Raw genomic sequence first — 25643 nt, 5'->3', positions numbered from 1 at the left:
GGGTTACCTTATGATGATAGATTGAGTAGATTGGGTCTTTACTCGTTGGAGTTCAGAAGGATGAGGGGTGATCTTATAGAAACATTTAAAATAATGAAAGGTATAGGCAAGATAGAGGCAGAGAGGTTGTTTCCACTGGTCGGGGAGACTAGAACTAGGGGCCACAGTCTTAAAATACAGGGGAGTCAATTTAAAACCGAGTTGAGAAGGAATTTCTTCTCCCAGAGGGTTGTGAATCTGTGTAATTCTCTGCCCAGGGAAGCAGTTGAGGCTAGCTCATTGAATGTATTCAAATCACAGATAGATAGATTTTTAACCAATAAGGGAATTAAGGGTTATGGGGAGCGGGCGGGTAAGTGGAGCTGAGTCCACGGCCAGATCGCCATGATCTTTTTGAATGGGGGAGCAGGCTCGAGGGGCTAGATGGCCTACTCCTGTTCCTAATTCTTATGTTCTTATGGTAACACGTAGTGCCTCGCTCTGCTGCGCCCGGTGATGCTGATGTCATTACCGTATACAGCGCCCATAACAAAAATTGACCACCTCCCCCTGGTTTAGTGCCTAGCGCTGACGACAAGAACTACAGCAGTCGGGTTTCAGTCAGATGTCAACTGGAGGAGCTGTATTTAAAGGCGCCAGCACCGGTCAAGTTTTAGTCTGCCAATAATGTTTCCTTCTTAGTTTCACATAGGCAGACAGGCGTTTTGAGTGATTTACAGTTGTGGCCTGCGAGCGCCTCATCAGACTTCAGTTGCAATGAATTCCACCCCAATTCCAGGTTGATCTGCACATCCCCATCATTGCATCAATTTCCCATGCCATAGCAGAACCCCAAAAGTGAAATGAGATACAGCACCAAATATGCAACATTCCAATTAAATTTTTATCATAAAACATTAGCCACATATTGTGCAAAGCCTTATAAAATACTGTCTTTACCTATTCTACTGCTCCTACGTAGTGCCTCCCCAGTGGCTGCAGCACTGCTGGTGGAAGTCTGCTGATGGTCAGAGACTACAGAGCCCGGCTGTAGATTACACCACCTCAGGCTGGGCACGGCTGGCTGGGTGAGAGGCAGTGACTAGTGCAATGGTGGAGTGGTAATGGTGGGATCAAGAATGCTGTCATTCTGAGAGGATCGCAAGGTCCTGCTTCACTGACCTACTGCCAATCCCCTGGGGCAGCACCTCAGCATCCCCGCCAATCCACTGGAGCAGATTGGTGGCATGCTGCTACACCATGAGATCCCTGGTTGACTGGTGGACCCAGTGATGATGGCAGCAGTGTCAGAACTCACGTGGCATCCAACTGAGACTGCATGAGAGCAGTCTGAGCTTCGACACCAGCAACCATTGATTGCATTTCAGTACTAAGATGTTGTGTTGCTTCTGCCCGTGCTGCAATAGAAATTGCCACATTGCGCATGGTATGGTTCATGAGGTCTAGGTCTCCACAGTCTCTCTGTGACTCCACCATCATCTGCAGACTGGAAATGATGGGCTCCATGGTGTGCGCAGAGCTCTGTGCAATGTTGGAGGCAGACTTCCTCCACGCTTCTTACCATTGCCGTGAGGCTCTCGGGCCCCTTGCCATTGCACCAGCCCTTGTGAACGCCTCCCCATCGAGGCCCTCATCTGAGCCCTGTGCACCAGAATTTGCGCGCGAACTCTCCCTCCAGACAGCTGCCCCCCGAGCTACCCTTTCCGCTCGTCCCCGGTGCATCACCCAGTGCAGACCGCTCTACTAAGCCAATCTCTAACGAATGCGTAGTGCCAGTCTGAGGTGGTGCTTGCGGGTGAGAGATGCAGTAACACAGTGCTTGGGTCCTCCTCTTCTCCTTTGTCACTCTCATAGGGGAGAGCTCAGGACAGGCTGGTCATCTGCTGGCTGATTATCTGAAAGCATAAAAGCGCAAGGTGAGGTCAGGGGCGTAGGAATGTAGTCGGGAATGCAGACAGTATCTGTAGTGTATGCAGGCGCCTTTGGTAATTACTCCACGAGGCGGGGTATAGTACTTAAACTGTGTAGACTGTAGTCCTTTATTTGCAGCCCCTCAAGTGAGGACACCAAGCTGTGAGCTCCCTTTTATACTGGGTCACCCATAGTGTATAGGTAACCCTTTGGTCTCCAGCAGCAGCACCCTCTGGTGTACAGTAAGGTGTGTACAGTGTATGGTACATTGTGTTACAAACATCATATAACAATACAAGCAAGCATACATAACACTCCTCTCCGCCCACCCCCCCGCTAAGCATTTTTCAAGTCCTTATTATAATGACCTGGGGAGGTGATCAGTAGTGGGCTATGGGAGGTTGTGCTGAGGGTTGTGTGGGTGCCAGGTGTGATCCCTGTACTTGAGGCTGGCCTCATACATTTCCCCCCTTCACACACAAACCATGTGGGTGCCACTGTTGTGGGATCCCTCAGTGGGGTAGCCATTGCAGCAGTGGGTAGGGTGCATACTCTGTGATGTGGGTAGTTGTGTGGTGGTGGGCAGGGCCACAGGACTGTGGGCTCCTTGTCCTCTAATTGGGATGAGAGTCTAGTCATCCCAGGTTTTGCCAGGAAAGCTGGAGGGTATTGGCCTCTTGCTCCTAGTGTTGGCCCTCATGGCCAGGGGGTATAGGGCTGGTCTGGGGCAGGTTGCCAGTGGTGGTGGCTGTGCTGCCCATTGACCACTGTCCCTGTAATGGGTCTGCTCCCACTGGGTTTGTGTGTGTTCTTCCTGGGGCATCACACTAGTTCCAAAGGTCCAGGCTACATGGTCTGGTAGCCAGCTGGACCTGGGGGTCTCCTACAGGGAGATTCCTCTAGCATTTGCATGGTCCCTGTAGAACCCAGTGTCCGTTAATGGTGTTCTACCTGTATACATGACACCACGGCTCATACATAGTCGAGTCTACATTATTGACTGCCTTTATATTGTTAATAACAGTATTTGCATCACTTTTTGGTATCATGATCTCACCAGACATGGTTACATTAGGCATTTCAAACTCTCTGCCATAATCAGCATACATAACACTCTTTGCATGCGTGGGTTCGAATCCCATCCTCGTAGTTGTAGTGCATGCAGACACCTTTGATAATGACTCCACGAGGCAAGGTATGGTACTGAAACTGTGTAGACTGTAGTTCTTTATTTGCAGCTCCTCGAGTGAGGACACCAAGCTGTGAGCTCCCTTTTATACTGGGTTACCTGTAGGTAACCCTTAGGTCTCCAGCAGCAGCACCCTCTGGTATTCAGTAAGGTGTGTACAGTGTAAGGTACATTCAGTGTTTCAAACATCATATAACAATACAAGCAAGCATACATAATAGTATCAGAAGCTGGATAGTGATAATGCCTTCTGGTGTGAGGGGGAAATGGGATGAGAAAGGAGCGATGATGAAGATACCGTTGTTGCCCCCAGCGGGATCGACATCGCCGACGGTCACAGCGCCCACCACCTGCTGCCCAATGTGTTACAGCACTCGCTCCTTGAGATCGGACAGCTGCTGGAGCCGAGGTTTCCCCCCCACCTGTCCTCTGCTGCTCCCTCCTATTGTGTGCCATCTTGGCCTGCAAAAGAAAGGATTGTGTCTGAGTCAGAGTCCAGCTATATGTGTCGGAGATATGCCTACCGTCGTTGAATAGCTGTGAATGTAGGCAAGGCATGAGATCAGGATGTAAATTTGAGTAGTTGCAGATGTGGTTTGCACAGTGTGCACAGACAGAGGTTCAGAGGCTGGTATGCAGAACTTGTTGAAGCATGTACTTATCTTGACCACCTGACTAAGGTCGTTGAACTTCTTACAGGACACTGTGAGGCTGTGTTCGATGACAGTACTGATGGGGACCTCCTCGGTCACTTCCCTCCATGTTGCCCTGAAGACCTGGGGCAATGGCTCCTTCCACTTGCTGGGAAACAGCGCTTCCCTCCTTTGATCTACTGCCCCACCAATGCCTCCAATGCGCACTATTAAACCGACAAGCTCTCTCCCTTCAATCTGGATTAACCATGAGATCTCTCAGTTGGTCTCAGATTGAGTTCAGTTGCAAGAATGGTGAAAATGAGCAGTTGCAGCTTGATGGAGCCTCCCCTTTGAGAGCTGAAATGAGCCAGTGTGAAGGATTGAAGGATGATTGCTGAATGTAAGTCACCCAAAATTCAGTAACGCTCTGGTGGTAGTGCCTCTGTAGCGCTCCACTGAGGTAATTAGCACTAGATTTACCGCGCCACCCCCCCCCCCCCCCCCCCGCCTTCCTTCCTGAGACGCCAAACCCCAATTTAGAAGTTCAGAATCCTTTGCGTCTGGCACTAAATTTTCAATATTTAAAAAGTTAAATGGGGAGCTACCAAATTTCTTCCACAAAGAGTCTAGCAAGTATTGGAGTGATGGAAGTTCAGGGCTTTGAGCTGGTAAGGATACATTCAGCGGTATTCTGAATGAATTGAAATTTATGGAGGATGGAATCAGGGAGGACATCTAGAAAAGCATTTGAAAAGTTGCACCTCAAAGTAGCAAAAAGACATGAACTAAACTTTCACAGCAGTAGAGGAGAGGGAGGAGTGGAGCTAGGCAACATTTTGAATGTGGGAGGAGGCAGTTCCAGATCATGCAATACGCAAAGGCTCCACACTACTGGACTTAGTACATGACAGCAATCAGGGAAGTTGAAATATTTAAAAGAGGCATGTAGGAGCTGATAGCTTCAGTTTTGTCCACATTGATTTGAAGGAAATTTTATTCATCCAAGACTTGCAGACTACCATTTGGAGATTCAAGCGAAAGCTTTGGAATCAAAAAGTGAGACAAAAAAGGTAAAGCTGGGCATCAGCAACACACATTTAGAATGTGGCTGGGATCTGCTAATCACCCTTTGCTGATTTGAGAAAACTGGGCTGGGTGAATAATTGGTATAGGACTGACAGACCTTACAATAGTCTCATGCTTTCAATATTCTAATAACCCTCTTTGTGAAAACATTTATTTTCAGCTTCTCTCTCGTACGCCCTTTTATTAACAATTTACCCACCTTTGCAAATAATCTTTCATTATTTACCCTCAAAAGTCTTAAAAACTTGTCTGATGCAATTAATCCAGTCTAATTTTGAGTCAGCTACATCCTCTTGGCATGAACCTACTGAATCGTTGTTGCACCATTTCCAAGGTTTCAATATTGTTTCTACAATGGGGTTCGCAAAATTACCCACAGTACTCCAAATATAGACTAACCATTGTTTTTATATAGATTAATTTTGTATTCAATGCCCCAGACATAAAAAACAGAATACCACTGCTCCTTTTTATGGTTTTCCACATCAGATTCTGCTTCGAAAAACCTATGTAGCTGCACCAGTAGGTTTTTCTGTTTCTCCATTCTGTTAAGAATGTCGGCCTATATTTTGTGCAGTGCATATGGAAGCTGATCATAAGGCATCAGAAGGCCCCGCAAGTTCCAGGTTTCTGCATGCGCGAAAACCCGGAACTTGTACAAACTTTGGTACAGATGATCTGTCAATCAAAAAATCACTTTAGCTGGTGCAGAGTTAGGCTATTCTGGCCAGCAAATGCCCACAATACCCTTATTTACACCTTGTAAAAGCAAGCATAGGGCCAGCTTTCACCAGCGTAAGGGTTACCATAAATCTTGAAAAATGTAAAAATAAAAAATCATGCAAACATTTTAAATTAGTTTATACAAATTTTGGCCCAAATTAAAATTATTTTTCATAATTATATTTTTATTTATGCTTTATTGAAGGTACTTTTAATTAAATTTGAAAATGGGAACACTTATTTTTATTCCAGTTGTATAAATTATTTAATTTGAGGATTCATCATATGCTTGTGGATTCCATTCGTAAATGGAATCCCCAAAAGCATATTAGGAATCCTCCTTTCTGATTGGAGGACCTGACCCACGTGATCCCAGGGACGCTTCCGTACCGCCTGCACCCCTGGGATCCGTGGGCCTTTATGCAGGCGTAACCCTGCAGGCCGAGGACTTGAAGTTTCCGAAGCCCGGGAGCCTGAAGGTAGGTGCCGATTTTTTTTTTTAAATAGGATCGGAGGCATACATAAAAAGATAAGAAATAGGAGCAGTAGGAGGCCATTTGGCCCCACCAGTTTGCTCTGCCATTCAATAAGATCATGGCTGATCTGTTCCTGGCCTCAACTCCACTTCCCCATAACTCTCGACTGCCTTATCGTTCGAAAATCTGTCTATCTCCACCTTAAATACATTCAATGACCCCAGCCTCCACAGCTCTCTGAGGTAGAGAATTCCAAAGATTCACAACCCTCAGAGAAGAAATTTCTCCTCATTTCCGTTTTAAATGGGCAACCCCTTATTCTGAAACTATGCCCCCTAGGTTTAGATTCCCCAATGAGGGGAAACATCCTCGCTGCATCTACCCTGTCCAGCCCCTCAGAATCTTAAGTGTTTCAATAAGATCATCTTGAAGTCTTCTAAACTCCAATGAGTAGAGGCCCAACCTGCTCAACTTTTCTTCATATGACAACCTCTTAATCTGAGGAATCAACCTCGTGAACCTTCTTTGAACTGCCTCCAATGCAAGTATATCCCTCCTTAAATAAGGAGACCAAAACTGTATGCAGTACTCCAGGTGTGGTCTTACCAACACCCTGTACAGTTGTAGCAGGACTTTATAGTCCGTCCCCCTTGCAATAAAGGCCAACGTTCCATTTGCCTTCCTAAATACTTGCTGTACCTGCATGCTAACTTTTTGTGTTTCATGTACAAGGATCCCCAGATACGTACTCGAGGTAAGCCTCCAACTGCAAATTCCAGGCCATTCCTGTTATTTTTCACAAAATGGACTACTTATTTATGTTGAATTGCATTTGCCACATTCTTACTGCCCTAATCTGCCTATATCATGCAAGATCTGGACGACATTCAGGCTTGGGCTGATAAGTGGCAGTTAACATTTGCGCCACACAAGTGCCAGGCCATGCCTATCTCCGACAAGCGAGAGTCTAACCACCTCTCCTTGTCATTCAACGGCATTGCCATCACTGAATCCCCCACCATCAACATCCTGGGAGGCACCATTGACCAGAAACTTAACTAGACCGGCCACATAAATACTGTGGCAACAAAAGCAGGTCAGAGGCTGGGTATTCTGCGGCGATTGTTTCACCTCCTAACTCCCCAAAGCCCTTCCAAAATCTACAAGGCACAAGTCAGGAGTGTGATGGTATATCTCCATTTGCCTGAATGAGTGCAGCTCCAACAACACTCAAAAAGCTAGACACCATCCAGGACAAAGCAGCCCGCTTGATTGACACCCCATCCGCCACCTTAAACATTCACTCTCTCCATCACCGACGTACCATGGCTGCAATGTGTACCATCTACAAGATGCACTGCAGCAACTCATCAAGGCTTCTTTGGCTGCACCTCCCAAACCCGCGACCTCTACCACCTAGAAGGACAAGGGTAGCAGACGCATGGGAACACCACCATCTCCACGCTCCCCTCCAAGTCACACACCATCCTGACTTGGAAGTAAATTGCCGTTCCTTCATCAGCGCTGGGTCAAAATCCTGGAACTCCCTCCCTAACAGCACTGTGGGAGAATCTTCACCTCAAGGACTGCAGCGGTTCAAGGCGGCGGCTCACCACAATCTTCTCAAGGGCAATTAGGGATGGGCAATAAATGCTGGTCTTGCCAGTGACGCCCATGTCCCAGGAATGAATTTTTAAAAACTCAGTTTGCTATACCCTGAACTTAGTAATCTCAGAAAAATGGGATATTCCCTTTACCTATGTATATTAAAAACAGTGGTGGTCCCAACAGAGATCCTTGGGGCCACCACTAATTATATCATGTCAATTTGAGAAACACCTATTTCTGTAGGATTTTAAAGCTTAAGCTTCTACAATCAAATCTGGGATCTTCCTCATCTGTATGCTTCAATTATTCACTAAGACATGGGGGAATTATCTTTTTTGGTTCTGGTTCTTTATAACATATAAAGGTTCTTTTCACATTTATTTGCCATTAGCAATTAAATTTGCTCATAATTCCAGTGGTGTAGCTTATCATGAATTTATAAACAAGATACATCTACTTCTTAAAGTGCAGCTGTGCAGTATTTTCTTCAACCACTTTTCTAAAATTGCACATTTCCCACTAGTAACTTTATGCCACCAATACATTTTTCTTTGCTATATCTATAATGAATAAAAAAAAATCTTATCTACATATACATCTTATTTACAAAACTTTGCTTCCTGTTATATTTTTTACACTTTCATGCCAACTTTTTGCCATTATAAATTCTTATGTTAACATTTATACTGAAAATTGCCTATGTAAACTTGTCATACTGTAATTACAGCTTCCCACCAGTGGCTGGCACTGTTGCACTCCAGTTTTGTGCCACAGAAGTCTTCAGTCTATACTGCAGAGAAACTCTTATGCTCTAGCCAACTTCTCTGGTTCTGAAAAATATATATATATACACACACACACATTAATATTTCTGAATGAATTGCAAGATTCTATTTCAAAATGGATTGAAAATGTTAGGGTGGGAAAAGACAATGTAAAACTGTCAACATGTGCCTGCAGTAGAAGTTACTCCAGTAGTTTGTGCTATAAATGGACAATTTACTTTTAAATGAGTCACAATGTTGTTACATAGCAAAGCAGTAATATATTACCAACCACTACAATTGAATTGCCTCGAACATCCACGCATTTGACACATGTTGATTTGGCAGCAACCCTATTAATCCCAGGAGTTTCTGTCGCCTAAGTCAAATGAAACTTTCCCTTCCAGCTCCCTGAGCTTATGAAGCCTAATGCGATATTGTGGGAAACTGAAATGCTCACCCCTAGCAATCTCCCAAAGAAAAAGTTTTGCATCCAATTCTGGACTTTGCGACCATTAAAATTTGCCTTCACCCAAAACCCCTGGTGTTTGCCACTGAGACTCTCTGTGCATTTACTGTATTAGTAAATCTCCTGTGGCATTGTACAAAATGTTAGTCAAGACCAATTCAAATTTCCAGGTCAAGCAGGGTCGGGGGATAATAGAAGGGAGAGGAGGATAGGCAGGTAAGAGGAAAGGAGGGATGAAGGGAAGTGGATGGGGTATCGAGGAATGAAAGAAGATAGTGGGAGAAAAGAGATGGGGAATGTGGGAGAAAAGGATTCCATCCCACAAAGGGCAAAAATTATTATGGGGAAAGTTATATACAACTTCCCTTATGTAAAGTCCCATGTGGTGGAAGGATTAGGTGTTAGACCCTTCCTGTGTGTAAACCTTTCCTCCACCAACTCTAAGGATAGGATAGTAGGATATTGTATAATATAATAGGTTAATAGCTTGACGTAGGTAAAGAGCTGTTTATAGCAGTGAAAGAGTTAACTGGTCAAAAAAAAAGCTGTATTACACAGATCAAAGGTTTAAAAGAACAGAAGCACCTAAAAACATAGGGTTAAAGGCAGTCAGAGAAACGGAAGTGCTAAGTGTTTAAAAAAACATAAAGTTACCGAAATGGTGAGGGAGTGCAGTCTAAAGCACATTCACGACACTGGGGCAAATGAATGCAAAGGGGTCACAAAAAAGTGTAGAAATGCAACGGTCATAGGGGATTCAATAGTCAGGAGGATAGACAAGCATTTCTGCTTCCTCGGACATGAGTCCCGCATGGTGTGTTGCCTCCCTGTTACCAGGGTAACGGAAATCACAGAGGATGCAGAACATCAAGGGTAGGGAAGAGGAACAGCCAGAAGTCATGGTCCATATGGGAACCAATGACATAGGAAGGAAAAGGGTTGAGGTCCTTCAGTCACAGTTTCAGGAGCTTAGGAGGAAATTAAAGGGCAGGATCTCAAAGGTAGTAATCTCTAGATTACTTCCAGTGTCACGCACTATTGAGTATAGAAATAGTAGGATAAGACATGACAACGCGTGGCTGGAGAAGTGGTGCAGGACTTTAGATTCCTGGAGCATTGGACCTATACAAGGAAGGACCTCAACAACACTGGAACTAATGTCCTCACGGGGAAGTTAACTAGTAAAGTGGGGGAGGGTTTAAATTAATTTGGCAGGAGATGGGCAACAGGATGAAACATTAGACAGAAGAAACGAGGTGCACAGCGAGCTGGGAGAGAAAGAGCACTAAAATAAAGATAGTGGAAAAATGCAAGGCAGTCTGAGATGGGTTTGGAGTGCATGTGAGTAAATGCACATAGTGTGGTCAATGAGGTTGGTGAGCTGCAGGCACAAGTCATTACTTTGAGACTATGATACAGTGGCAATAACAGAGCTGGCTCAAAGAAGGGGAAGATTGGGAACTTAGATTTCTGGCTGAAAGGTATTTAGGAAAGATAAGGAAGGGAAAAAAGGGGGTGGCAGTATTAATCAAAGAAGCTATTATCGCATTGGAGCGAGATAATGTATATGAAGAGTCAAAGAATCTATTTAGTTGTAATGAAGAAACAACAGTTGAGCTCTTACACCACTGGGCGTATACTATAGGCTATCAAATAGTGGGAAGGAGATAGAGGAGTAAATTTGCAGGTAAATTACAGAAAGATGCAAGAACTAGAGAGTAGTGATAATGGGGACTTCAATTATTCCAATATACACTGGGATTGTAACAGTATAAAGGGTAAAGAGGGAGAGGAATTCCTGAAATATGTACAAGAACATTCTTGATCAGTTTGTTTCCAGCGCATTAAGGAAGGAAGTAGTACTGGATCTAGTTCTGGCGAATGAAGGGGAGTATGATTCAGTGGCGGCGCATTTACAGAACAGTGATGATAATATCATTAGGATTAGAATATTTATGGAAAAGGACAAGGAATAACCAAGCATAATACACAAAACTGCAGGAAGGCTAACTTCAATGAGTCGAGAAGGGATCTGGCCCATGTGGATTGGAACCAAAAATTGATCAGCAAATCAGTAATTGAACATTGGGAGGTCTTCTAAGAGGAGATGGTTCAGGTACACAGTCGATACAATCCCATAAAGGGGAAAGGAAGGACATTCAAAGCTAGAGTTCCCTGGATGACTAAAGTTATAGGAGGTCAAAAAGACTAATGTAAGGTTTGTTGTACAGCAGAGAACCAAGCTAAACATAGAAAGTGCAGAGGAAATCTAAAAAAGAGAATAAGAGGGGCAAAGAGAGTATGAGAATAGATTAGCAGCTAACATAGAAGGGAACCCAAAAGTCTTTTATAAACAGTAAAAAGGGTAGTCAAAGGAAGAGTGGGGCCGACTAGGGACCAAAAAGGAGATCCTGTGGAGGCAGAGGGCATGGCTGAAGTACTAAATGAGTATGTTGCATCTGTCTTCACTAGAGAAGAGAATGCTACTAAAATAACAGTAAAAGAGGCAGTAGCGATATTGGATAGATTAAAATAGATAAAGAGATATATAAAAGTTTGGCAGTCCTCAAATTAGATATGTCACCCAGTCCAGATGGGATGCATCCTCGATTACTGAGAGAATTAAGTAAGAGTGGAAATTGCAGAGGCTCTGGCCACGATCTTCCAAACCAATTTGAGTATGAGGTGGTGTCAAAGGACTGGAGGACTACAAATTTTACACCCTTGTTTAAAAATATGAGGGGGATAAACCCGGCAACTTCAAGCCTAATGTCTGTGGTGGGGAAACTTAGAGACAATAATTTGGCATAAAATGAATTGGCATTTGGAAAAGTATGGGCGAATAAATGAAAGTCAGCACAGATTTGTTGAAGGCAAATTAAGTTTGACGAACTTGATTGAGTTCTTTGTTGAAGTGTTGATGAGGGTAGTGCAGTTGATGCTGTGTATAAGGACTTTCAAAAGGCATTTGACAAAGTACCACATAATAGATCTGGATCAGTACCTGTGGATTGGAGGGTAGCTAATGTAACCCCACTTTTTAAAAAAGGAGGGAGAGAGAAAACGGAATTATAGACCGGTTAGCCTGACATCGGTCGTGGGGAAAATGCTGGAATCAGTGATTAAAGATATAATAGCAGCGCATTTGGAAAGCAGTGACAGGATTGGTCCAAGTCAGCATGGATTTATGAAAGGGAAATCAAGCTTGACAAATCTTCTAGAATTTTTTGAGGATGTAACTAGTTGAGTGGATAAGAGAGAACCAGTGGATGTGGTGTATTTGGACATTCAAAAGGCTTTTGACAAGGTCCCACACAAGAGTTTAGTGTACAAAATTAAGGCACATGGTATTGGGGGTAATGTATTGATGTGGATAGAGAACTGGTTGGCAGACAGGAAGCAGAGAGTGGGAATAAATGGGTCCTTTTCAGAGTGGCAGGCAGTGACTAGTGGGGTGCCGCAAGGTTCAGTGCTGGGACCCCAGCTATTTACAATATACATTGATGATTTAGATGAAGAAATTGAATGTAATGTCTCCAAGTTTGCAGAGGACACTAAGCGAGCTGCGAGGAGGATGCTAAGAGGCTGCAGGGTGACTTGGGCAGATTGGGTGAATGGGCAAATGCATGGCAGATGCAGTATAATGTGGATAAATGTGAGGTTATCCACATTGGTGGCAAAAACAGGAAGGCAGATTATTATCTGAATGGTGACAGATTAGTAAAAGGGGAGGTGCAACGAGACCTGGGTGTCATGGTACATCAGTCATTGAAGGTTGGCATGCAGGTACAGCAGGCGGTTAAGAAAGCAAATGGCATGACACCCAGTCTAAGATGGCCTCCCCCCTAGTTGGTTCCTCGACATATTGGTCTAGAAAACCATCCCTTATGCACTCCAGGAAATCCTCCTCCACCGTATTGCTTCCAGTTTGGCTAGCCCAATCTATGTGCATATTAAAGTCACCCATTATAACTGCTGCACCTTTATTGCATGCACCCCTAATTTCCTGTTTGATGCCCTCCCCAACATCACTACTACTGTTTGGAGGTCTGTACACAACTCCCACTAACGTTTTTTGCCCTTTGGTGTTCTGCAGCTCTACCCATATAGATTCCACATCATCCAAGCTAATGTATTTCCTAACTATTGCATTAATCTCCTCTTTAACCAGCAATGCTACCCCACCTCCTTTTCCTTTTATTCTATCCTTCCTGAATGTTGAATACCCCTGGATGTTAAGTTCCCAGCCCTGATCATCCTGAAGCCACGTCTCCATAATCCCAATCACATCATATTTGTTAACATCTATTTGCACAGTTAATTCATCCACCTTATTGCGGATACTCCTTGCATTAAGACACAAAGCCTTCAGGCTTGTTTTTTTAACACCCTTTGTCCTTTTGGAATTCTGCCGCACAGTGGCCCTTCCTGTTCCCCGCCCCGGGCCTCTCCACCCTCCACCCCCCCCCCATCTCCCCTCCGTCTCCTGCCTCTGCCTCCCTTTTGTCTCCCTCTGTCTCCCTGCATTGGTTCCCATCCCCCTGCCATATTAGTTTAACTCCTCCCCAACAGCACTAGCCAACACTCCCCCTAGGACATTGGTTCCGGTCCTGCCCAGGTGCAGACCGTCTGGTTTGTACTGGTCCCACCTCCCCCAGAACCGGTTCCAATGCCCCAGGAATTTGAATCCCTCCCTGCTGCACCACTGCTCAAGCCACGTATTCATCTGCGCTATCCTGCGATTCCTACTCTGACTAGCACGTGGCACTGGTAGCAATCCCGAGATTACTACTTTTGAGGTCCTACTTTTTAATTTAGCTCCTAGCTCCTTAAATTCGTTTCGTAGGACCTCATCCCTTTTTTTTACCTATGTCGTTGGTACCAATGTGCACCATGACAACTGGCTGTTCTCCCTCCCATTTCAGAATGTCCTGCACCCGCTCCGAGACATCCTTGACCCTTGCACCAGGGAGGCAACATACCATCCTGGAGTCTCGGTTGCGGCCGTAGAAACGCCTATCTATTCCCATCACCATTGAATCCCCTATCGCTATCGCGCTCCCACTCTTTTTCTTGCCCTCCTGTGCAGCAGCGCCAGCCACGGTGCCATGAACTTGTCTGCCGCTGCCCTCCCCCGATGAGTCATCCCCCCCAACAGTACTCAAAACGGTGTATCTGTTTTGCAGGGGGATGACCACACGAGACCCCTGCACTACCTTTCTTGCACTGCTCTTCCTGCTGGTCTTCCATTCCCTATCTGGCTGTGGACCCTTCTCCTGCGGTAAGACCAACTCACTACACGTGATACTCACGTCATTCTCAGCATTGTGGATGCTCCAGAGTGAATCCACCCTCAGCTCCAATTCCGTAACGCGGACCGTCAGGAGCTCGAGGCGGACACACTTCTCACACACGTAGTCGTCAGGGACACCGGAAGTGTCCCTGAGTTCCCACATGGCACAGGAGGATCATATCACGTGACCGATCTCTCCTGCCATGCCTTAACCCTTAGATACCCTTAAATTGGTAATAACAATGTTACAGTTCACTTACTGATATAAAAAAGAAAAAGAAAAGCTACTCACCAATCACCAGCCAATCACTTACCCCATTGGCTGTGACGTCACCTTTTGATTCCTTTCTACTTCTATTTTGCTTTCTCTCCCGCTGTAGCTGCACCAGTACGCCTTTTATAGACTGCTCCGACACTGCTCCCACCTCTCGCCAACTGCCGCTGACTCTCGAGCTCCCGCTGGGCCTTTATAGGCCGCTCCGACACTGCTCCCACCTCTCGCCAACTGCCGCTGACTCTCGAGCTCCCGCTGGGCCTTTATAGGCCGCTCCGACACTGCTCCCACCTCTCGCCAACTGCCGCTGACCTTCGAGCTCCCGCTGGGCCTTTATAGGCCGCTCCGACACTGCTCCCACCTCTCGCCAACTGCCGCTGACCCTCGAGCTCCCGCTGGGCCTTTATAGGCCGCTCCGACACTGTTCCCGCCTCTCACCAACTGCCGCTGACCCTCGAGCTCCCGCTGGGCCTTTATAGGCCGCTCCGACGCTGCTCCCACCTCTCGCCAACTGCCGCTGACCCTCGAGCTCCCGCTGGGCCTTTATAGGCCGCTCCGACACTGCTCCCACCTCTCGCCAACTGCCGCTGACCCTCGAGCTCCCGCTGGGCCTTTATAGGCCGCTCCGACACTGCTCCCACCTCTCGCCAACTGCCGCCAAAACCCATGGGATTAAAAGGGATAGTGGCAGCATGGATAAAAAATTGGCCAAGGGACTGAAAATAGGGATTAATGGTGAATTGTTGTTTTTCTGTCAGGAGGGAGATATACAGTGGTGTTCCCCAGGTTGGTATTAGGACCATTGCTCATTTTGATATATATTAATGACCTGGACTTGGGCATACAGTGCATAATTTCAAAGTTTGCAGATGACACGAAACTCAGAAATGTACTCAAACAGACTTCAGGAGGACATAGACAAACATGTGAAATGGGCAGATACATGGGAGATGAAATTTAAAACAGAAATGTGAAGTGATTCATTTTGGTAGGAAGAATGAGGAGAACCAATATGAACTAACTAGTACAATTTTAAAGGGAGTGCAAGAACAGAGAGATCTCAGGATGTATGCACACAAGTTGAGATGGTTGTTAAAGTATCTGGAATCCTTGGCTTTATTAATAGAGGCAAAGAGTACAAAAGCAAGGATGTTATGCTAAACCTTTATAAAACATTGGTTAGGCCTCAACTGGAATATTGTGTTCAATTCTGAGGAAGGATGTCAAGATCTTGGAGAGGGTGCAGTAGAAATTTACTAGAATGGTAGCAGGGATGACGCATTTCAGTTACGTGGAGAGACTGGAGAAGCTGGGGCGTTCTCCTCAGAGCAGAGAGGGTTAAGAGGAGATTTCATAGAGATGTTCAAAATCATGAATGGTTTTAAGAGAGTAAATAAATGGCAGAATTATAGACAGAAATAGACAGTTTCTTAAACGATAAGGGGTTATGGGGAGCGGGCGGGGAAGTGGAGCTGAATCCATGATCAGATCAGCCATGATCTTATTGAATGACAGAGCAGGCTGGAGGGGCCGTATGGCCTACTCCTGTTCCTATTTCTTATGTTCTTATGAATGGTCAGTAACCAGACACAGATTTAAAGGTGATTGGCAAAAGAACCAGAAGCAACATGAGAAAACTTTTTTTTATAAACAGAACGAGTTGTTGTGATCTGGAATGCACTGAAGAAAGACTGGATCGACTAGGCTTATATTCACTGGAATTTAGAAGAATGAGAGGGGATCTCATAGAAACATATAAAATTCTGACGGGATTGGACAGGTTAGACGCAGGAAGAATGTTCCCGATGTTTGGGAAGTCCAGAACCAGGGGTCACAGTCTAAGGATAAGGGGTAAGTCAACAAGGACCGAGATGAGGAGAAACTTTTTCACCCAGAGAATTGTGAACCTGTGGAATTCTCTACCACAGAAAGTTGTTGAGTCCAGTTTGTTGGATATATTCAAAAGGGAGTTAGATGTGGCCCTTACGGCTAAAGGGATCAGGGGATATGGAAAGAAGGCAGGAGTGAGGTACTGAAGTTGCATGATCAGCCATGATCATATTGAATGGTGGTGCAGGCTCGAAGGGCTGAATGGCCTACTCTTGCACCTATTTACCATGTTTCTATGTCTGAAAGGATGGTGGAAGCACATTTACTAGTAACGTTCATAAGGGAATTGGATAAAAACTTGACGGGGAAAAAAAAATTACAAGGCTAAGGGAAAAGAGCAGAGGAATGCGACTAATTGGATAGCTCTACCACAGGTGCGATGGGCCAAATGGCCTCAGTCTATGCCAAATCATTCTATGATTCTATGAGAGCAGCGGCAGCAGTGTGGCATGTGCAGAACATTTATTAAAGTAACTCAGAACAAAAATAATTAAAGGTTAAGGTTTCAGGTGACCAGAGTTACAAAGTAGGATAGTGTATAACAGAATAGGTTAATAACTTGATATTGGTAAAGATCATCATAAATGCTTAGCATAGAGGGCTACAGCCTCCTGTCCACTCCTCATCCCCACTAGAAGGAATTTGCGCCCTAATAGGAAGCTTTATAAAGACAACCTTCTCGATTGGATATTGTCCAAAATAGACAGAATCCTAAAGAACAAAAGTTGTGGATACAGCATAATAAATCACAATTCTTTTTTAAATCCCCAAAGAAAACTAATCGTGCAACATATTCAGTTTCTCCCCTATAACGTCTCACTTTGCATCACTCTTCAGTTGGGAAAGCAGGTCAGACATTATCACAGACTCCAAGGGACACCATCACCAACTACTCTATGAAGACAATTTTAAAAAGTAGAATTTCTGTGTTCTGTTGAAATGAGACATTTTGTTGCAAGTCATAATTTAGCAATGCTAGGATAAATCATTGGTTCTGAAGTATTTTTGGATGTGCTGAGGAACATAGGAACATGAGTAAGCCATTTAGCCCCGCGAGCCTGTTCCGCCATTCAATGAGATCAAGGTTGATCTGTCACCTAACTCCATATGCCCGCCTTTGCCCCATATCCCTCAATCTATCAATCTCAGATTTAAAATTAACAATTCATAAAACTATAGGAATTTACAGCACGGAAGGAGGTAATTTCGACCCATTGTGTCCGCGCCGGCCGACCAAGAGCTATCCAGCCTAATCCCACTTTGCAGCTCTTGGTCCGTAGCCATGTAGGTTATGGCACTTTAAGTGCACATCCAAGTATCTTTTAAATGTGGTGAGAGTTCCTGCCTCGACCACCTTTTTCAGGCAGTGAGTTCCAGACCTCCACCACAATTGACCCAGCATCAACTGCCATTTGTGGAAGTGAGTTCTAAACTTTTACCACCCTTGGCATGTAGAAGTGTTTCCTAACTTCATTACTGAAAGTTCTGGCTCTAATTTTTAGGCTATGTCCCCTAGTCCTGGACTCCCCAACCATCGGAAATAGTTTCTCTCTATCTACCCTTCTCAATATCTTGAGAACATGAAAGATGCTATATAAATGCAAGATTCTTTTTGTTATTTGAAGGTTAGTCATTTAATAAACTCAGAGCAAGATTGATAGAAATGAATTTTCACAACACGGGAAACATTCAGAATGAAAATCTATCCATTTATTTCCAAGTTGGATTTGAAGCTGGTGAAGAAGGCAAATGGCATGTTGGCCTTCATAGCTAGGGGATTTGAGTATAGGAGCAGGGAGGTCTTACTGCAGTTGTACAGGGCCTTGGTGAGACCTCACCTGGAGTATTGTGTTCAGTTTTGGTCTCCTAATCTGAGGAAGAACGTTCTTGCTATTGAGGGAATGCAGCGAAGGTTCACCAGACTGATTCCTGGGATGGCAGGACTGACATATGAAGAAAGACTGGATTGACTGGGCCTGTATTCACTTGAGTTTAGATGAGAAGGGATCTCATAGAAACATATAAAATTCTGACGGGATTGGACAGGTTAGATGCAGGAAGAATGTTCCTGATGTTGGGGAAGTCCAGAACCAGGGGTCACAGTATAAGGATAAGGGGTAAGCCATTTAGGACCGAGATGAGGAGAAACTTCTTCACTGAGAGAATTGTGAACCTGTGGAATTCTCTACCGCAGAGAGTTGTTGATGCCAGTTTGTTAGATATAGATATATTCAAGTGGGAGTTAGATATGGCCCTTACGGCTAAAAGGGATCAAGGGGTATGGGGAGAAAGCAGGAAAGGGGTACTGAGATGAATGATCAGCCATGATCTTATTGAATGGTGGTGCAGGCTCGAAGGGCCGAATGGCCTGCTCCTGCACCTATTTTCTATGTTTCTATGAACTGTAGCCTCCAATGATAAAAGGAGAATGTTTTTCCTAGAACCTTCTGCAGTGCTCCAATATTTCTGTTTGATTTTGTTTCACCTTTCTTTAATTAAACTGATTATTTTGTTTATGGTTGCTCAGTTGAGCGTATGGTGCCTGTGATGTCAAGATACTTAACATTTCCAAGCTGCTCTCAACTAATTGGGAACACTTTCAGCAAACTGTTAAATATTTTTAAATGTTGTTTTCAAATCCTAATTAAATTCTAATTAAATGAAAGTTCATTATTTTGGAACATGTTATTCTAAATATGTGGAGTTTTAGTTCTTGAACAAAATGAAAATTATCTGTACTTGCATTAAGTACTGGACTAGAAGTTTTATTAGAAAAACTCATTTTATTTTTAAATGAAAATAGTAATGAATCAACCAGATGTTTTACTACATAAATGTACCACAGAATTAATCAAGGAATGTACATCCAATAAATATAAGGATTCATGCCACCTGATCTTAGTGTCCTAAAATCTAGAAACTATTCAAAAACAATGATTTGAAACAACAGAAAAAAGGATCAGCAAAGCAGGAAAAATAGAATATCCAGAATAACATTAAAAAAATATGGAAAATGGGACGCACTCTGAGCAATGTCTAGACTGAAGAGGAAACACCTGGAGAAAATGATTAGTAAAGGACAGAGTATAAAGATACTTGGAAACTAAATATAATTTGAAACATTAAAAAAAAGTCAACAGAGCTATATAGTTTCAATAATGTTATTGCATTTTAAGCTATATGTAAACAATTGGGTTATATAAAACACAACGTAGTGCAACATAGCCAAGTTTGCTGACGATACAAAGATGGGAGGAAAAGCAATGTGTGAGGAGGACACACAAAATCTGAAAAAGGACATAGACAGGCTAAGTGAGTGGGCAAAAATTTGGCAGAAGGAGTATAATGTTGGAAAGTGTGAGGTCATGCACTTTGGCAGAAAAAAAAATCAAAGAGCAAGTTATTATTTAAATGGAGAAAGATTGCAAAGTGCTGCAGTACAGCGGGACCTGGGGGTACTTGTACATGAAACACAAAAGGATAGTATGCAGGTACAGCAAGTGATCAGGGAGGCCAATGGTATCATGGCCTTTATTGTAAAGGGGATGGGTATAAAAGCAGGGAAGTCTTATTATAGCTATATAAGGTATTGGTGAGGCCATACCTGGAATACTGCGTGCAGTTTTGGTTTCCATATTTACGAAAGGATATAACTTGCTTTGGAGGCAGTTCAGAGAAGGTTCACTAGGTTGATTCCAGGGATGAGGGAGTTGACTTATGAGGAAAGGTTGAGTAGGTTGGGCCTCTACTCATTGGAATTCAGAAGAATGAGAGGTGATCTTATTGAAACGTATACGATTGAGGGGGCTTGACAAGGTGGATGCAGAGAGGATGTTTCCACTGATGGGGGAGACTAGAACTAGAGGGCTTGATCTTAGAATAAGGGGCCACCCATTTAAAACAGAGATGAGGAGAAATTTCTTCTGAGGGTTGTAAATCTGTGGAATTCGCCGTCTTCGAGCTGTGGAAGCTGGGACATTGAATAAATTTAAGACAGAAATAGACAGTTTCTTAAACGATAAGGGGTTATGGGGAGCGGGTGGGGAAGTGGAGTTGAGTCCATGATCAGATCAGCCATGATCTTATTGAATGGCGGAGCAAGTTTGAAGGGCCTTATGACCTACTCCCCCTATTTCTTATGTTCTTATGTATTTTACAATAGTGAAGGTGAAAATCCACATTTATGACCATCACTGTAACAGCAGTTTTTAAACTGTTTTAAAGCTGATGTAATATTTTTTACACACTCATTTTTAAATTCTCTAAAAGCATTGGTATTGTAAAAATTGTAGCCAACTTGCATTTATGTTCTAGTTTTGATTGTGCTAATATATAATTGCTCAAAGCTATGAGTATAAATTAGGTGTCACTTACCTCTCTCTATTCTATCAATGAGAAAAAGATACAAGTGTTTCTCCATCTACCTAGCAATTTAGTCCTCTTCTCGCTTGAAGGTAGTGATTCATGAGCGTGGCAGCTCTCTGGCATTCCATCCAAGTAGGCATTCTTCATGTATACTCCATGTTTATGTTTTGGCTTTTTTTGGAGCACAAAATTTGTAGCAAAATGGTAGCAGAATATATTGGGGTGGAATCAGGCAGGGAGCTCGTGTCTGGGAACAAGTGTGGCACATGCTGGTGAGAGAGAAAATGGGTGCCTGGGCAATCAGGCTGGCAGAGAAGGGTAGATGCAATGGTAAGGAAAAAAAGCAGGGGATTGGTGAATGGGAGAGGGGACTGAGGGGTGATCAGGTCTGGGAATCAAAGGTTTGGACTTGATGTTTGGCAACATTGGGTGGGGTTGCTCAGGGGGTTGACAACACTGGGGGAAGGAGAGATAGGTGGGACTAAGGAGACTAATCTTCATATTCTGGGGAGAGGTAAAAGGTTTAGCAACACTCAAGGGCAGGGTACCATCTTGCTGTGTAACCTGGACTTAAATAAATAGAAATTGAACACATAAGCAAATGAAAATACCCCATCATTATTAAATTGATACCCTCTGCTTACAAGTGAGCAATGAACTAGTATGCACTGAAGTTGGCAAAGTTATTTAGAAATTTCATTTAAGAAAAATACCAGATCTTAAGTGTTCCAAGGAAAACATAGTTCCATTGGTTAATAACGTATGTACCACAGGTTAAAGATCTGAGTTTCTTCAGAAGTCATTTTAAAATCCCTCCTGTTGCTTTGAATTCTGTCATACAGTATTTCCAGAAAAGCAGGTATATTTCTCATCACCAGATAACTTCCAAAGTAGTAACTTGTGGACAACCTGTTACACCAGTGAAAACAGTTGTGCTTTCAACTTGCAAAGCTGCTTGAAACTTAAATCAACACACGTAATGATATTTGGCTGTTAATTAAAGTACCTCATCATAGTTAAGCATCACATCATGGTTAGAAAAAGTCAATATGAACATTGCCAAAGTGCAATCGGACTTCCTATCAGATAAATAGATTAGTGGTGCTCAGAGAAAGACCTGTTGAAGCATTTTAGTTGAATGAGAGCATGCATAAATTAAGTCCTTGATGACTACAAGAGCTTTGGACGAGGATTTGGAAAGGTAATGAGAACATATCAATTAAACACCTGAAGCTGAGGACTAATCCATACAAAAAATTGTGATTCTTTTTCAGAAAATACAAATCAATTTGTATTGCACGTTGAAGATGAAGGAATGTCTAGGGGGATTACTTTCTGTTCAAAGTACCGTACAAATCCATTATTCACTTTTTTTTAATTATATTTTTTCTAGGGTCATGGAGACAACCCCACCACATTATCAACATCAGTTTCTCCTGTTGCTCAAGTGACACCACCAACAGGGAGTTGCTGCCTGCATCTTGGGGCAGCTCCATTTATTTGAATGCGGCCAATAATTTTGGAGAGTTATCCTAGAACTGTTCATCCTCAGGAAAACACTGAAAAAGCTGGGCACAGCTGCATACGTGAGACTAGGTTGTTGAAAAATTAAACACTCGAGTCAGAATAAACTTGTACCAGATCCACACGCACAGGTTTCAAACCTTTCGTTCCCCTTAAATCCTAAACCAAACAGTAACTGTCAGGACAAATTAGTTATGCATTTATCAAGGTACTGTGTGATCCCACTATGTTGCAGTCACTGGTTTCTTTTACGTTCTTAGTAAAAATGAACATTATATTCCCAAAGTCAGGAGGAATTAGTGTCTTTGTTAGTCGGATAGTTTCAGATATGCTGTTTATGCCAAATTTGGCTGATCGACCACAAGATAATCTAAGCCACAGAAATGTGTCTAGAATGTGTGTGGAGGATGGTAAAAATAATTTTAGCTCGCTAAAGGGGAGAAATGTCTAAAAATGGCAAAAAACCTTGTAATTCACAGCAAAAATATTGCTTCTACTCATTCTCTTATGTCAGTAGAAAGAAGGAAAATATTGCTGGAATGCTTTAATGTTTGCAAGTTTCCAGCCACTGAGAACTGCCTTTGTAAATCATGATGGTATTTGAACCTGCTCACTTCACTGGAGTCATTCCAGCTGACTCTATCAGTTATAAATAATGTTATTAAGGCATTCAATTGGCAGAACATTTTATGGCCATTTAAAATTGAATATTTTAAACTCGTGTTGGTTTTACAAATAAAACATGCACTTTGGTACTGTATTCCTCTGAAAAATAAAGCAGGTAAATGTTGAAATTGAAATGTCGGTTCTTCTCCCACACACACACCAAAATAGGCCCAGTGCCAGTAGTGCTGTGCTCCCAACTCCCCAATGTGAAAAATACATTGGTTTTTGGAGATTATGGGCCTCAATATAACCAAATTTTATGCAAATTTCATGGTCCCATGATGAATTGCCTGTGTTTTCAGGCCTCTTCACTCTTGGTGGTCTGCTAGCATTATCCCAATTGTTGATTTTGCGGCAATGTTTGATTTTAATTTCTGCACTATTGCTGTCACACTTTCTTTTTTTCTGTTCTTTACTGGGGATCTGTACTACCTAGGACTCCTTCTGCACACAGTCACAGCATTGTTGATACCAGCAACTGCAAACCCGAATTGAAACCACATTGCTCAGCATAGATATTCCATTGGGTCTTCTAATGGCCATCATGGAGTTGGAGGAAGATGAGGAATTTATGCAGATGGTCAAAACACAAGTATGCCTGCAGCTCAAGAATCTAGCACCCAGTCAGAGTCAACCAAGTAACCAAGTTTCATACCTAGCACTTAAACTTCATGTCTGAGGATTCCTGCCCTTGCCTCCTTGACTACACAAGAGAATCTATGATCAAGTTATGTCATCTACTGGAGCTGGATCTGCAGAGGTCCAGTACTAAGACACCTCTACACATTGCAGCAAAAAGGTCACCAGAGCACTGAACTTTGATGCAACCAGATCTTTCAAGTACCTATCTGCCCCACTTTTAAAGCCACGGTGTTCATATGACTGGTCCATGTAAGAATTCGGTGAAAACATCGACAACAAAAGCATATACGTTTGGACTTAAAAGTTTTGGACACTCCTTGAATTTGGCTGTTGCTGCCTGCCCTTCTGCAGGTCCAAACATGTCCCACAGGAATACACATCAGATGGGCAGGAGTCAAGGGCTGAAATAGCAGAAAGATGGTTGATGAGAGTACTCTGTCATGTAATCAGAGAGAGAGAGTGATCGGTGCTCAAGACACAAAGCTTTTCGAACACCCAGATTTGTTGGAGCCTTATCGAGGAAACAGCCCAGTAACAAAGAAACAGGCTGAAGACATGACTTTGATCTTTTAGTTGTACTGCCTCAGGCGAAGGACAGTTGAACTTTTGGCACGAGAAGCAGCATTTTTGCAGGTATAAAAGAGAGTGGCAGGTTTCGGCTGCCATCTCTCCCTCTCCTTATTGTGTTCCTAACACAGATGAGACTGCACACAGGGAGGTTAAAGTAACAGTGACCTCAGTCTTTATGAAGACACTCCAGAGTGAGGAACAGGCCTTAGGGGCCGGCTTATATACAGTGCTCCCAAGGGATGCTGGGATCCCTTGGGACTTCAAGGGATTCACTCCGTGATGGCGGAACATGGGAGTGCATGCTTTACAGATACACAACATCTCTGCCCCCCAAAGTCAAAGTGAAAACTATTTACAAGGTGAGGCGGTCGGGAGCCTTTCTTTCCCTGGTGCACCGCCTTAGTACAAATGTCTGTTCTGGTGTGTTGGCTGTGCCCTCGCTGGGCTGGTGTGTTGTTGGCCCTGCAGGGCTGCTGGGTGAGCCTGGCCTAGCTGGGCTGTTGGGCGTGATGGGTTCAATTTCCTGGTCCAGAGTGGTGTTGTTGATCCTTTGTGTGTTGTGGGCTCTCAAAAGGTGGTGTCTGCTGTGGGTTGTTCAGGGCAGTCTGTGAACCGCAGCCTCGTTTGGTCCAGGTGCTTTCTGCAAATTTGTCCATTGTCTAGTTTGACTACAAACACCCTACTCCCTTCTTTAGCTATCACCGTGCCCGTGATCCACTTGGGACCATGTCCATAGTTTAGCACATACAGGGTCATGCAGATCAATTTCCCGTGACACAGTGGCGCGACCATAGTTTACATTTTGTTGCTGCCGCCTGCTCTCTACCTGATCATGCAGGTTGGAGTGAACCAGCGAGAATCTGGTTTTAAGTATCCTTTTCATGAGTAGCTCAGCCGGGGGCACCCCTGTGAGCGAGTGGGGTCTCATGCGGTAGCTGAGCAGTACTCGGGACAGGCGGGTTTGGAGTGAACCTTCTGTGACTCGTTTCAGGCTCCATTTGATTGTTTGTACTGCCCGCTCTGTCTGCCCATTGGAGGCTGGTTTAAACTGGGCCGAGGTGACATGTTTGGTCCCATCGCGGGTCATGAATTCTTTAAATTCAGCACTGGTGAAACATGGCCCGTTGTCACTGACCAGTATGTCAGGCAGGCCGTGGGTGGCAAACATGGCCCTAAGACTTTCAATGGTGGCGGTGGCGATGCTTCCTGACATTATTTCACATTCAATCCATTTTGAAAAAGCATCCACCACCACCAGGAACATTTTACCGAGAAACAGGCCCGCATAGTTGACATGGATCCTCGACCATGGTCTGGAGGGCCAGGACCACAAACTTAGTGGTGCCTCTCTGGGCGCGTTGCTCAACTGAGCACACACGCTGCATTGCTGCACACAGGACTCTAAGTCAGAGTCGATACCTTGCCACCACACATGGGACCTGGCTATCGCTTTCATCATTACAATACCCGGGTGTGTGCTGTGGAGATCGGAGATGAACGTCTCCCTGCCCTTTTTGGGTAGCACTACGCGGTTACCCCACAACAGGCAGTCTGCCTG

At 44.0% G+C, this 25643-nt stretch overlaps 1 protein-coding gene across 5 annotated transcripts in view; it reads left to right on the top strand.

The window, feature by feature from the left end:
- Nucleotides 1–22385, top strand: part of ccdc14 (coiled-coil domain containing 14) — an 84044-nt gene extending 61659 nt beyond the window's left edge. For all 5 annotated transcript variants that reach the window (XM_070874667.1, XM_070874662.1, XM_070874673.1 and 2 more), the window contains exon 9: nt 22077–22385. In XM_070874667.1, coding sequence (XP_070730768.1) covers nt 22077–22187 — 111 coding nt within the window. In that variant the 3' untranslated portion in view covers nt 22188–22385. The remainder of the gene's footprint in view (nt 1–22076) is intronic.
- Nucleotides 22386–25643: the final 3258 nt, after the last annotated feature.

The sequence above is a fragment of the Pristiophorus japonicus genome, chromosome 3 (genome assembly GCF_044704955.1).
Source record: "Pristiophorus japonicus isolate sPriJap1 chromosome 3, sPriJap1.hap1, whole genome shotgun sequence".
Taxonomy (NCBI): domain Eukaryota; kingdom Metazoa; phylum Chordata; class Chondrichthyes; family Pristiophoridae; genus Pristiophorus; species Pristiophorus japonicus.
This window is presented reverse-complemented; position numbering and strand designations above follow the sequence as displayed.